This window comes from Cynocephalus volans, chromosome 2 (genome assembly GCF_027409185.1).
Source record: "Cynocephalus volans isolate mCynVol1 chromosome 2, mCynVol1.pri, whole genome shotgun sequence".
NCBI lineage: Eukaryota > Metazoa > Chordata > Mammalia > Dermoptera > Cynocephalidae > Cynocephalus > Cynocephalus volans.
The window spans coordinates 180008640-180023662 of NC_084461.1; the positions used below are offsets into that span (position 1 = coordinate 180008640).

The following is a 15023-nucleotide window of genomic DNA, read 5'->3' on the forward strand; positions in this document are numbered from 1 at the left end:
TTGTGTAGGGGCAGGTTGGGAAGTCAAGGTAAAATTGTACGGAAACTAACTTGGGATCATTCTAGGACGGGGCTTGGGACGGTGTGACCTCAGGGTGGCATTTCAGAGGCTTCCTCTTCCAGAGATCATTGGGAAATGCCCAGTCGGGGGGCGAGGACATCCCCCCTCCCCACTCCAGCGATCTCTGTGCTCACTAACTGGCAGAGCATTAGGTGACCCCCACGCCAGAGGACATCCCCTTTGCCTGAGGCTTTGAAGGGAAAGACAGATGGCCGTCCTGACACCTGTTGGCAGAGTGGGTAGCTCCCTCCTCGGGGTTCCTCCCAGCTGGCCGGGCATTTACCCTCCTCCCCGCTGCCCCCTCTCATGCACACACGCAGGGAGGGTTGCCAGGGAGGCTGGGTGCGGGGCAGACCAAGGGGAGGTGGGATTTACTTCACGGATTGGGGCTCACAGCTGTCACTCCGAAAGGGTGGGGCTTTTTTAAAAAAGACAAATTTTTAAGGCAAAACCTCAACCCCGCACCGGGCACTGTGGCGATCGCGTCCGTTCCGGATGCAGTCTTTGCCGAGCGGGGCTCCCCGCGCCGGCTGGCAGGCGGCAGCTGCGGCGGACAGCCGCGTCCCCGCGCCAGCGGTTCCTCCTCCGCGCACAGCTGGCCCGCCTCCCCCGGGCGCCGCGGGGAGCCCCGCGTAGTCTCCGGAGCCAGCCGTGCGCTCGGCGCGCATAGAGCCCCGCGAGCCCGAGCCGGGCCCGGGGTTGGGCGGGCTGGCCGGCCGGGCCGAGGCGGCGGCCCGGGAGCTGCTGCACCCCAGCAAACTTTGGGCACCGGAGCGCGCGCGCGCCCGCGAGCCCCGGGGCGCGGCGACCGGCTCGGGATGGGGGTTGCGTGCCAGGGCGCCCCGGGCCGCCGTGCGCGCCGGGTCCCTAGCCTGGGGGCCTCCATGTCGCCTCTGCTTGCACCCCGGGCGCCGCAGCCCCGCCACCCTGCCGCCGCCCGCGCCCTCGCCAGCTAGCCAGCCCCGAAGCCGCCAGCCGGGTCCAGAGCCAGCCCTGAACCCAGAGGCGCCCCTGGCTGGGCCACCTGGGGCCACACTTCGCTTGGGTAAACAGAAAAGGAAAAAGCCCTCGTGGATTAAAAATTAAAAATAATACTGGTGGGGGTGAAGGAGGGAGGTGGAGTTTGCCTGCGCGCGAGTTGGACTCCGGAGAAAAACTCAGGAGCCGGCGCGCGGTTGTCGCCTCCGGGCCCGGCCATGGACTGGCTGCAGGAAAGCGCTGGGCGCCGGGGCTGCTCTGGCCCGTAGCCGGGCGCCCCTTAGCCATCCGGCCCAGCTCCGGCTCTCCAGGGGCTTGGTGACGGTTTATTCTTCGCCTAGTCGGCGTCGGGGAGCAGAGGATCTGCGCTCCGGGTCTCCAGGATGTGCCTGTCTGAGATGGGGACGCTGTGGCACCATTGGTCCCCCGTGCTCATCAGTCTGGCTGCCCTGTTCTCCAAAGGTGAGGACGCCGCCGCCACCTTGGGCCTTGGGACTAACTTTGCTTGGAGTGAGTGTGTGGGAGTGTGTGCGTGGATGGGAACGGCTGGGGAGAGGGCGTGGGTGTGTGCAGTGTGCTGTGTGTGTGTGTGCGCGGACGGACGTGTGCACGCGCGCGCGCGGGCGGCAGCCAAGGTCCTGGCCGGCCTGTTGGCCGCAGGTGCTTCCCCTGGAGGACTTGGGTGTCAGGCCGCAGGTGAGGCTGCGAAGGAAAAGGAGGGGGATTCATGCTGTTGCCAGACACGTTTTCAATCGGGCGGGGGACGCGGAGACCCTTGAGAAGGGAGGCTGACGCTGGAGGGCTGAGTTAGGTGTCAGGAGAGGGGTATGGGAATGACCTGGAAAATTCCTGTATGTTGGAATTGACTTTTCCTGCTGGCACTGACCTGTTGAGAAATAATTTCAGAGCACTTCTGTCCTATGGGAATGCTATTTAGTGCTTCATAGGCTGCTGAAAATAGGGCCTGGGGGTGAGCTCCGAAGAAGTGGCCCTAAGTTTCTCTGTCAGCTTAGAGGTTTCAGCCCAGGGTCTAGGCTCTCACCGTCTGTAGCTGCGCTGTGTGTAGCATTCCCACAGGTGCACGTGAAGTCTGAACTCCAACTCGTGACTTGAGTTATCACAGCAGGACCCTGCCTTGCAGCTGTGAGTAAAGGCAGGGATTCGTCACGTGCCTCTCTTCCCTCCCTCAGCATCAATGTCTATTATGGGAAGAGCAAGTTTGGAAGCTCAGGACAGTCATTCTTTGCAGAGAAATTGTTTGATTCGCACAGGAGGTTTTAGAACCGACCAGCGATTCTCATTATTTATGAGTTCTTTTTATTTGTGTGTGGTTTCCCCATCAAGCGTCCCTTTCCTGTAGATAATATAACGGGAGGAAAGTGGAGATTCTTAGCAGTCTCAAATGTGTGCTGGAAAAACCCTGTAAACCTATTTTTCTGCAAAGATTTTCAAGGTGGGATCTTTCTTAGAAACTTCAAAGCCACTTATTATGCACAGAATCTTTTACCTGCATGAATTTTCTGTTCTCTGAGTTCTTCCAGAATCACTGAGGTTATATTGCTTTGGATCCGATAATAGATTAAGACTTAAAACCATTAAGCTGGGTTTTTGTGCTGGTACGATTTAGGAAGAGGAATTCATGTTCACCCTACTTGACTGTCTTTTCAAATGCAGTTGAAATGAGTTCACGTCTTCTAATTATGTGATAGAACGATCCTGAGGACCAGAGCTCCTGGGGTCTATGATGTACACAGAAAACCAAAGAAAACTGATATGTTGGTGAATTCAGTGAATCCCACTCTGGCAGACATGAGGTTAAAAACAAACAAACAAACAAAAGAAACAACCCCCCCCCCCAAAAAAAACTCCACAGCAACAACAGCTCAGCCAGCTTGAATATTGCCATGAGGCATGTTTTTTTATTGGTTGTCACTTGGTTTTATAATAAGAATAGGCTTCTCTGTTTTTATGCTGCAATAGCAAAGTTTTATTAAGAAAGGTACAGAATAGATTTCTAAATATGACCTAACTATTGTGTTTTGTCAGTTATGTACATAGTTCTGTTATTGATTTCTTTATTAGACTGAGCAGTGTTGAAGGGAACAGTATTTCCCCTGATACCTTTGAACATTTTCAAGTGGAAACACTGAAAATGCCCTTAAATGAGGTACTCTATGATGTGGAAACCTCTTTTCTAGGTGGCCAAAAACCAGCTTGTGAAATGATAGCATATGCCCAGCATATGATATATTTTGTGTGTTGAATGCAGAGAACTCAGCTCAGCCAGACAGTCCAGAAGTACATCAGTTTTGTGTGGAGGAGGTTTTATACAGTAATTAGCCCAGCACTGAGGACATGGTAGGTAACTCAGTGATCATTCACAACATGCTGAGAAAAAGGAAAAATAAATACTTCGAATGCCATCAAATTGTACAAAATGGAATTTCATGGTGCAGATATGAATCATAAACTCAGGGACAATATAGTTCTTTTCCCAATGTGTTCAAATAACCTCCCCTCTAAGATTCTCTGACCTAAAAGTTCTAAACTAGTTTGAAATCAGGAATGGACTATATTTAACAGCATTTTAATTGGAAGTAAACACACATACACAATCCAGAGTGCCTAATTTGTCTGGGCCTGAATGAAAAATGGAGGTTATTATCAAATATTAGATATCTGCTTCAGCGTATTATTGTTTGCAGCATATTGTCTTAGTGTTTTACAAATAGGAATCCTCCAATGAAACAAAGTGCACATTTTAATGCAAGGCTAATGTCCTTGAACCTTACACATGTTTAAATTTCATAAGCAGAAAACCATTAGTCACAGAGCGAACCCATCTTTGTATAGATTTTTTAAAGATCAAATAAAAATAAAATTTCATGACTTGTACTTCTATCCTCTTGGGACCTGGGAGCTATGGTATGAGACAAAAAGTTTTACCAGCAAGTTTGTCATATGGTCCCCAGCTTTTCTGGATAATGACCTTATGTCAAGTTGTCAGAAAAACCTATGTATGATGTCTATGGTCTAGTGTTTGTTGGAAACTTGATGTAGATCCCAATTGTGCTAGCCTGCAGATGGGTTTTAATACATTGCTGTTAACTTTGTGGGAGGGGGCAGGTGTTTGGAGGGTGGGCTGAGAAGAAAAATTAATGCAAAGGAGAGTGGAGGTGGGCAGAGTGCAAGGCGATTTTGAAATATGAAATCAAGAAGGTCACCCCATTTAGGCCACTTATCATGACCCTCACCTGCACGCATCCTTCTGAGTAATGTTCTCTTGCAAGTGCCAGTGAGAAGCAGAGCCTCAGGGACCTGGGATATGGTGGAGGGACTGCTCTGCCTGCTGCAGCTGAGTGCAGCCAGCATCCTGAGCAGTAGGATTCCTAGGGCACCTTCCTGAGGAGTGCTACCACATTTAGATCTTCCCTCTTGGGTCACAAGTGAAGTGTCTGGGAAGCAGAGCACTTCCTCTTATTTAGGGAATGTTCTCCAACATCCTTGGACTAGAAGGAGCTTCAATTCATCATGACACCTTTTCCAGGGGCCAGAGGCTTTTCAGGGAAGGAAAAATATTTCAGGAGAGAGCATGTTGGGGTGTGTGTGTGTGTATGTGTGTGTGAGAGAGAGAGAGACAGAGAGAGATGCCCACATTATTGCTTATGTTCACACCCTGTCAAAATTAAAAGGTGGAGGAATGGGAAGATCACTAGGTTTTGTTTTCTCTGAATTAAAGAGTTAAATAAAAATATGACTTTATTAAAAAGTACTTATATGCATAGAAAGGTAGAAATACAAGTTTAAGGATCTGTTTAGTTGCATTCTAAGAGCAAAGAAAAAGATGAATAAACAAAACAAAGATGCCAGAAATACCTTATCATAGAAGCTAATACTACCCATATTTCTAATTCAACTATCCATATATACATTTATTTGTCCAGTCATTATTCATCCATCCATCCATCCATCTATAAATCTATCCATTCTACACATGTTGAAAGCCACATGCTTTCAGTGAACACAGAACTCTGCAGGAAATATTTGCGAGTGTTGAGAGGACACAGGGTTAGGTATTAATGGGTCCTTAGATACAGGAAGTTCAGTGCCAGTCATTCCTCTAGATTTGAAAATTCCACAAACTACAGCTCCATTATTTTAAGCTGTAAGCTCAGACCCTGACAGTTCCACATTAAGAAATTCCCTCTTCTTTTCTCTTCTGAATTCCTTCTTCCCCTCCCATTTTCTAGTTTATAACAATAAATGCCTTCTGAGGTCCACACCATGCTGGGTGTATATTAGTCCATTTTTGTTGCTTATAACAGACTACCTGAAACTGGGTAATTTGTAAAGAAACAATATTTATTGCTTACAGTTTCAGAGGTTGGGAAATCCAAAGTCCAGGGAATACATCTGGTGAGGGCCTTTTCCTGGTGGTGACATCAGCAGCACAGGCTATCACATGGTGAAATAACTGAACAAGAGAGAACTAAACTACTCTCTCACTCTCCTTATAAAGTCATCAGAGTCATGCTCATTACCAACCATTAAACTATCAACTCATTACTTCATGAGCAAATCCACTCACAAGGGCACAGTCCTCACAATTCAATCACCTCCTAAAGGCCTCACCTTTCAATTACCATACTAGGATTTCCCACTCTCAACATTGGTACAGTGGGGATTAATACATGAACCTTTGGGGGACAAAATCAACCCATAGCACTGGGTATAGAGAATGTGGTAGTGAGAAAAAAACAAATAGATATAGTTACTGCCCTTGTAGAACTTGCAATGTATAGAAGAGATGGAAAAAAATGTTAATTATACAAAGGAATATAAACTTACTACAGTGGCATGGGCTTCAAAGGGCAGAACAAGAATCTCTGAATGCAAATGTGTCAGTATTGGACTCAAGCAGATGGGGAGACTTTTCCTCATCTGAAAGGTGGGTTTGGCATTAACTGAGTGAACAGAGTGGGGACGTGTGTCAAAAGGGGTGAGAACCAATCCCAGGACTAGAGGAAGCCGGCATGGCTGGGGAGGAGAGAGTAGTGGGGATTGAGGTGCTGCATGAATGGAGGGGACAGGATGTAAGAGGACAGAGCTGGGGTGGACAATGATCAGCACCCTCTTTCACTCTCAAAATTGTCCAGGTGGATGACACATCCTGTGGTCACTCTGTCACAGGCCGTGTTGAGAGTTATGCCACTATTTTAAAAGTAGAAGGAGGAAAGGGATGGATTTCAATCAGAGGGTGTATAAGTTTCCTACGGCTGCTGTAACAAATTGCCATGAATGTGGTGACTTAAGACAACAGCCATGTATTAACCCACAGTTCTGGAGGCCAGAAACCCACAGTCAGTACCACTGGGCTGACATCAAGGTGTGGGTAGGAGGCTGTGGAGGAGGATCCTTCCTTGCCTCTTCTGGCTTTTGGTGGCTGCTGGCAGGCCTTGACTTGTAGTCGCGTCACCCCAGCCTTCCAGACGGCCTCTTCCCATCTTTCTGCTCTGTACCCACATCACCTCTTCTGTGTGTCTGTATATAAAATCTTCCTACATCTCCCTTTATAAGGATACAGGTGATTACATTTAGGGCCCACCCAAATTATCCAGATAATCTCCCATCTTAATTTAGTCACATATCTTTTTTATTTCTAAGTAAGGTAACAAACATTCACAGGTGCTAAAGGTTTGGATATGAATGTATGTTTTGGGGGGAGGCATTCATTTGCCTTCTGTAAAGGGTGACATTCTAATACTATTTTCTGTCTCTTCCCTTAAATTTTAAGTTCCTCTAAGGCCAACAAATGCATATTTTTCTATCTTTGATTTCTCTCCAGTATTTAGCATAGTGCTTTGGATATTGCAAGGGCTCAATAGAATTTTTAAGTGTGCTTAAGAGCGTAAAATATTGCCTAAAGAACCTTTACCTGACAGTAAAATGGCTTGATGCTGTCTCTTCCAGTAATTCAAAGTACTGCAGGAAATGCTTTGGTTAATAATAATAGTACCAGCCAATATTTTCAGTAATTATTGTATGGCAGGCACTGTGCTGAGTGATTTATGAAGAGAATTTTTGTGAATTTTCAGGTAAACCCAATGGGGTAGATATGTACATGGGCAGATGTTAAGGCTCACAGAAGTGAAGTCACTTGTCCAAGACCTGAAAACTAAAAAGAGGCATGGTCTGAGTTCTGGTGCTGCAACCCACACCATCAGTCAGTTTACATACTTCACATGATTAAATTTAATAACTAAAAACTACACTGTTTGTCAGGCAGGAATTATACATGGTGCCAGGCTTGCTGAGGATGAGGGCAGAGAGCTCTCCATTTGAGTTTTCAGCTCAGAGCTACTACAAAGTTGACACTCAGGATTTGTTGAACAAATGAATAAATAAATGTCCGGCTATTTAATTTTCTCAACCTTAATTTTTCCAGTGACAATCAGGAATAACACCTGAAAGGGATTAAAATGTAGATTTTAATTCCAAGGCTGTCAAGGAGATGAAGAGGTTGTACGATGGTGTGAAACGTGTTTGGTTGTCTCCTAGGACAGGCTACTTGAAGAGTTTGCAAATGTGCTCAGTGGACTGTGGTCCATGGATTTATTTATTCATCCACTTAAGTAACTAACATGCGTGGAGTCCTGGGCCGAGGAAGAGCAAGACATGGCCGTTAGTCCTCCAGGGTTAAGAGAGTGGGCGACTCTTCAGTGGTTGCTAGGAAATGGGAAAACATGAGGAAGAAGTATGTAAAATGAAGACGGATAAATGTTATTCCTGTTTGCAAAAGGAGAATGCTGGATCCTGTGATCATGTGGACTGGTGAGTTTGACTTTTGATGTCAGACAATGAGTTTAAATGAATTATGAAAAAAAAATATAGGAGCTCTGAGCAAAAGGAAGAGAAAACTAGCTTGGATTTGTTGAGAAGTGAGACCAAAGACTCAGAATCTATTTTTATATGACTTTTGCTATTTATTTTAAAAATCTGTTGTAGGAAGAAATAAGGGGAGCATCTAACAGCCAGAAGCCAGGTGCCACCTTCCCCTCTTATATTAAATACTGGTTTTAAAGAGTCCTTTTATAATGGTGTCACCCAAGACGTTCCTTCTTTCCAGAAATTAAGAATTGATAGGAGAGGAAGGCCCTTGAAGATAAAAGTAAACAAATTTGTGCAATACATTTGAAAAGAGATTTAAGTACTTATTTTCTGAACAGGGAGGAAAACAGTAATCAAGGTGAAAAACATACAGTTGAAAGAGGATTCAAATATACATCTACTTCTCCCTCTCTCTCTGCTTCTCTCTCTCTCTCTCTCTCTCTCCCTCTTTCTGTTCCTGTCTGTCTCTCTCTCTCTCCCCTTTCTGAAGCAAAGTATATAAATGAAAAAAAGATTCATATGTACATTTGTACAAATAATTTTTAGTGACACTAAGCTATTTTTTTAAGGGGGTGACATTAAGTTCTTAGGTGTAGGAGAATCTTTCTGTGCAGATTCACTAAGTAAAAAAGTTGTTGGTCAGATTTCATTGTTTGTTTTTATTTCTGGTCAGGAAAGCTATATTGGCAGATGGGAGGCTTAGCTCTCTGAAATTCAAAGGGTATTTGGCATCTCTTAGGACATCGTGGCAGTAAAATATTCTGACATCAAAACAGATGTTGACAGCAACCTCTGCCTGTGCCCTGGAACCTGCTACTCTATAGGCCTCCTCTCTTTAGGCAGGTGAACGAGGTGACAACCACTGCCTCTTGCTACAGCAGAAAGCACAGTACAGAAAAGTCAGATTCCTGGCTTTTGATCTCAAAAGCCAATATCCAGCAAAAGAGAAAAGATTTAGAAGAGTGTATGTTCTTAGGCTTGTGGTTTCTAGGCCTCTCTCTTCTTCCTCCAGTAAGTAGGTAATTTTTATTAGGAAAAGAGAAGAGAATTTAGAGGAAAGTTTAGACGTTCGGATGCTTTTGAGATGCTCTGTGTCACTTTGCTCCAGATATTGAATTACAAGGATATTAAGATCGATTCCCCAAATATATTTGGAGAGCCATAAACGAAGAGAACCTGTCCCAAATCGCCAGTGTAAGAAGCAGAGGAAATGCTTGTGTGAGGTGACTGAACAGCAGCTCCCGCACGGGGCTGAGAGGAGCAAAATCTTGTCCTGTTCAGCTAGGAGCAGAGAAGACGTGGCTGTGGAAGCCTGGTCGACCCTGGGAGCCTTGCAGTCAAAACCAGGGAGCTGTAGCCATGCTCTGTGTGAGGTGACCTCAGGAGTCCAGGTGCCATCTGGACAGATCATGAAGTCCGCCTGGGCATTGTGGTCACTCTGCACTTCTCAAAACTTAGACATGCTCTTTGGAACGGTTGGTAGGGACAGTATTGAGAGAGCCTTTGTTTTCCTACTGGATAAAATGTGAAATGAAAGTAGAAATTTAGGTCTGTTACAAAGGGTAGGGAAGAGGGCAGTCAGTGGATAGAAAATTGAAATTAGGTAGGAAGAATAAGTTCTAGTGACCTATAGCACCATAGGGAGACCACAGTTAACAATTTATTGTATACTTTCAAATAGCCAGTAGAGAGGATTTTGAATGCTTCCAACACAAGAAATGATGAATGTTTAAGTTGATGGATATGCTAATTATCCTGATTTGATTGTTGCACATTGTACACATGTACCCAGATATCACCATGTATACAATATATACAATTATTATGTGTTGATTAAGAAAAAATAAATTTAATAAAATAAAAATAGAAAATTAAATGAAGAGATCTGTATTTCATGCTCTCTGACATTGGGGACTGAGATTTGTACCTACTCTCACACTCTTGTCAACATGATGGTAAAACATGCCTGGGGGTGCTATACTTAGGTGGGTTCCCCAGAGCTTGAGTGCTGGTAGTTGGCACAGCATCAACCTCAAGCACGGTCTTAGGATCTCATCCTAGGACTCTGTTCCCTTCCCAGGTGAGCATTCGTACCAGAGGCCGGTTGTCAAAACTGATAAGATGCCCATCCGACTTCAGAAGGAGAGACGCACAGACGAACAGTGAGGATGTTCCACAGCAGAATTGTGATCCAAAAGATCTCCCGAGATCAGGACGATCTGACACATGAAGTGAATGGAATAGATGCACCAGGTTGAATGTAGGGAAGGAGAGGAGAGAGGAGTTTGAGAGCAGCACATGTAAAAAATCCTGGGGGTTTGTATGAAAATAAATTTAACAGGAGTCAACAGAATTATGTGACTGCCAAAGGGAGATAAAAAAATGTGAGCTCTGTGGGGTGTTGTGGGATATTTTGTTACCATATCTATAGAACCCAGACCTAATGTCTGGAAAGCCAGAGGCAGTAATTAATAATGCCAGTGATTATCATCATTGGTGCTGAGGGTCATCTCACTCTCTGTTGACTCTTCACGTTACCTGGAGCTTAGGAAGAGTTACCCTGAGTGACTTAGGGGTCCAGGTTGGGCTGATTGCAGAGCAGGTTGATTCAGAGGCTGTATGCATGCCTCAGAGCTCAGGTGCTCTCTCCACCGCTCAGCTGCAGTGTCTTTCTGCTTGGCTCCTTGACAGGCCTGGCTGCTGGGAGGGTGAACAGCTGCACCCCTAGCCTCACCTGATGCTGCTGGGGGCGGAGACAGCTTCTTCCCTGTTGCTCTGGGCAGAGCCTCAGGATTAGCTCTGAAGGGCCTGGAAATCACGTCACCTGCCGTCCTCTTGGGCCTGGGATGGGATGGCCTGGGGCGAGGGCCAAGTGCTCTGGGAAGAGAGAAGCAGCTGGATGCAGGGGAGGACTGGGGTGTAGGTTCTGGGAGATGTGTGGATGAGGCTAGCAGCAGAAGAGGCAGCTGTCCGCAGCTGGCGCCGTTCACACCGTTATAACTCATGGGCTAAAGAAAGTGCTTCACCACACGGCACTGGCCTCGCGAGATCAAATCCAGGCGCTTGTGTGACATGTGCACCACTTCTTTCTGTAAAGGGCAAGAATGGAATGTTGTGATGTATTCAGAATACGAGAATTCTAGACCCCTGATCAGAGCAAGAAATGTCGAAGCAACTCTCTGTGTTTGGCTTGGGGCAAGGACAGCCGTTGTTAAGGACAGCGATGTCTCTCTTTTTTAGGAAGGATATGCCTGGTCTCAGGGATTTGAAATAACTAACCCAAGTCAACAAAAGGAGTCCTTAAAACAGGCAGTTACATGAAGATAAATTAGACCACTTAACAAGCGTGTCCGTGTCGAATGTCTCTGAGCGAGGGCTGAAAGACCTTTTATGGGCTTTTGTAGCAGTGGTTGAAGGATGAGATGAGAGTAGGAATTGACGGTCCCAGTGACAAATTGTGACATACACAGATGGCTGCCAGTGGCTTCGGTAAATGAGGAAATGACAGGGCCTGGGTGTAAGAAGATCTTATTTGTGTTTTGATTAAATGACACCTTTGGTCAATGGGAAAATTTTTATTTACGTTTTACAGTAATGCAAGTGTATTTTTGGAAGGTATGGAACGTCTTACTATCTTACAAAGGTAGTGAGAAAAGAAAGAGCAGTAGGAGGAAGAGGGGAGGGGTGGGGTGGAGAGAAGGAAAGAAGGGGAGAGAAGAAATAGTCTGAGGTGCAGCTGTTCACGCAGATCAGGCCAGAACACCTGAAAGCCGTGCAACTTGACTCTCACAAAATTCTTTAACTTGAATTATACTTTGGCATTAGGTTATTAGCCCTATTGAGGAATATTCAAGAAACATTTGTAGGGATGCTATAAGAACATTATCTATTAAAACACAAATCTTCCTTTTCCAAGAAATGTTGCAGAAAATTTTCTCAGGCCTTAGTACCAGGGGGAAAAGCTGTATTTGTTCTGATAAATAGTTTACACTTTATCCTATGAGCACTTTGAATTTAATAAGTGATCATGTGTTCATCTTTGCTTTAATTTCTAGGACTCTCAGAACTAAATTTGCTATTTGTAAGTATAGATGTCTAAGGCATACACCTTGTGAATAAGCTTTATTCTGGGCTGTGTTTTATTTTCCCACCTTTGTTCTTTATCTTTTTGTCTGCTTCCTTGCCTACTGATTTTATCCCATTGCATTTGTTTTTTGTAAGCTACTTCAAATTATTTTTGAAATGGGAGGTGAAAAGAAATAATCTTATTACCTACAGATGAATGATTTACATTTTGATGTATTTAATTCTAGTTGCTTTTCAATGAATTTTTAAATCAGTTTATTCATTCTATATATGGTCCATATTATTTGTTTTCAACTTTTTTTGAGTTCGTATGTTTATATAAGCACTTTCTCACGTTTTAAAAATGTGTCATGAATATAATTTTAATGTCTGCCTCACAGTTTAAAAGTTTCCACTCTTGCTGCACAATTATGAAATTTATAGTTGTCTACTATTATGAGAAATAATTATCTTTCTGCATAATTTTTGTTTGAGTTACTTCCTTAGATAGATTTGCAGTTATGAGTATGGGTAGTGCTTTTGCTGCAAAGTTCTTTAATGACAGGTCCACACTGTTTTCCACAGGTGTTAGCTGTATATGAAAGTATCTGTCTGCTGAACTTTGATGCTCCAGCAATAGCAAGTGTCAGTTTCTGCTGTGCCCAGTAGCCTTTGCTGAGTACTTCTTTGTCCCTCAGATGCTGCTCACAATGTTTCACAAAGAGAGTGCCTGCTCTTTGATGGCATGGTTTTCACAGTGCCAAAGTTCTCTTTCTCTCCAAGTGTGGACCATTGACTAAGGACCTAAGAGGACTGGGCCCTTGAAGGGTGAGGGATTGAAGAGGATAAGGTGACAGAGTCTGTGACCAGAGACTAAGATCTAGAATTACTTACAGCAGTTTCTCCCAGGGCGCTTTGTGGACAGACAATGTGTAGGTAAAGGGACTTTGGCTTCAAGGTTATGAAGGAAGAAGAAAATGCATGTAACAATGGCACAAAAAGAGTGCAATCTAGTCAGCAGAGAAGATAGAGTCTCTTCCAGGACATAGTGTTTGGCCATTGCTGTTATGAAAGTAAATCAAAGCAACAGGTTTATATTTTAATTAGGAATGCAAGTTCCTCCCTGATTCTGTGACTTCCATGGAATTTGAGAGGCCCCTACTGCCTAATGTTACGTGAAATCATGTTAGACTATCTCACTGAAGGTTATTTTTTCCTCCCAAGAAGATTAAAGGAAAGAACCCAAGGATTCTTATTTTGTGTTTCTCACATTCCCTTTCATGATGTTGGTAAATAAACACTCAGTTAATGGCTGATTTGATTTTGGTTTTTTTAGATAGTTCCTCACTCTAGGAGTTTAAAGTATTCCTTGTGTTTCTCTGAACTAAAGGTCTTTAAGAAGAAGATCTGTTTTATGTTTTATCATCCCAAAGGCCTCTAGACTACTGTTCTGGGTCAGCACTTAACAGATACTACAAAGAAAGCAATCAAAGGAGATCTTCAGCTATGAGGATCTTTCTCTAGAATATGAAGCAAAGTGTAAGAGAAGCCCCCAAACTATGGATTGAACGAAAGAGTTCCAGCTAGTTTTATTGATTTAAGGAAACACTTTCTAGTGATGATATTTTGACAGCAGGTACAAAAAGAATCTAAAATTGCTCAAGGGATACATTAGTCAGGATAGGATAGCTATGCTACAAGAAAAAGTGAATGTTCATGTCTCAGGGGCTTGTTTTGGGAAAGGTTTATTTCTTGTTCACTCCAATCCGGTTGAAGCCTCTTCCATCTTATAATTAGTTGTGGCCTCTGAGGTCAGCACAGCTGGGAAAGGGAGGCCTACAGGATCATGCAGGATGCATTTAGGGTCCAGGTTTGAAAATGGCTTCATTCTTTGTGCCCACATCCCATTGGTCAGCACTTAGAAACATGCTCTCCATCTAAATGCAAGGAGAGTGGAGAAATGAAAAGGAACGCATAGATATTGGATTAAGCACTAATATTCTCTGCCAAAAGGGAAAAAAGAAATATATTGGTTCACATAACTGTGATTCTGGGGACAAAAATGGCATCAGGCATGGCTTGATCCAGGTGCTCAAGTGAAGTCCCAGGGAACTAGAATCTCTCCTTTCTCATTTCTATTCAGAAACATTTTCCTCTTTTAGGCAAGATGGTTCCCTAGGTCAGAATTATGTCTTCTTACCCTGAATGCAGCAAAAAGAAAGAACATTTCTCTTAACAGTTCCATCAGGGTTTTGGATCTGCCTCTTAGAGGCTTTTGCTGTTCCCAGGGGCCTCCCTGAATCAATCACTGTGCCCAGGAGGATGGGGTAGACTGAGACTGAGTAGCTCAAACTTAGGCAAGAAGCTCTCTCTTTGGGGAAGGGGTTTCACAACACAATTTGGGATACTGTTACCAAAAAGAGGGCAACAAATACTGGGTGGTAAACAAAACAGCAACATTCCACTCTTAGAGTTGTAATTCTAAATCTATGATTCAAATACTCGAATTTCCTCTAATAGTTAACCTTAAAGGGAATTTTGTGTTGCTACCTACATGGTGACTCTCACTACAGAATTTTACCCTCCTGGAGAAGTTACTCTATCCTGTAAATTTTTGTTGAAATGTAACGTAAGCTTTTGTTTTCAATGATTGTAATTTTTCAGAGTCCTTAATTAGATGTAAAAACTATGCACAATGGAAATTACTGTTGTGAATAAATATTTGCATGAAGTGCTGTTTAAAGCCAGCATCAAAACATGCAATTGCTTGTTTTACAAGCATTCAATATTTTGAAATGTGAGATCAGTGAAACTACTGAGAATTCTATTGAAAGGGAGTGAGAACAGCTCCAATAATGTTATGTACATTTTCAGGGGAACCATGTCAACAATAGAAGGGAAAACGGTGATTTCGATACACAGCCATGTAAAAAGCATCTTATAAATGAGTTCTGCTTGATCCCTTTAACTTCTGCATGTCTGGTTCCAATAAAGTGTTTTGCTTGATTTCCCTAATTAGGTAGTACACGTTA

At 44.0% G+C, this 15023-nt stretch overlaps 1 protein-coding gene across 1 annotated transcript in view; it reads left to right on the forward strand.

The window, feature by feature from the left end:
• The first annotated feature begins 1421 nt into the window (after positions 1-1421).
• Positions 1422-15023, forward strand: part of TMEM132D (transmembrane protein 132D) — a 706973-nt gene continuing 693371 nt past the window's right edge. Inside the window, exon 1 of the mRNA XM_063088166.1 lies at positions 1422-1500. Coding sequence (XP_062944236.1) covers positions 1422-1500 — 79 coding nt within the window. The remainder of the gene's footprint in view (positions 1501-15023) is intronic.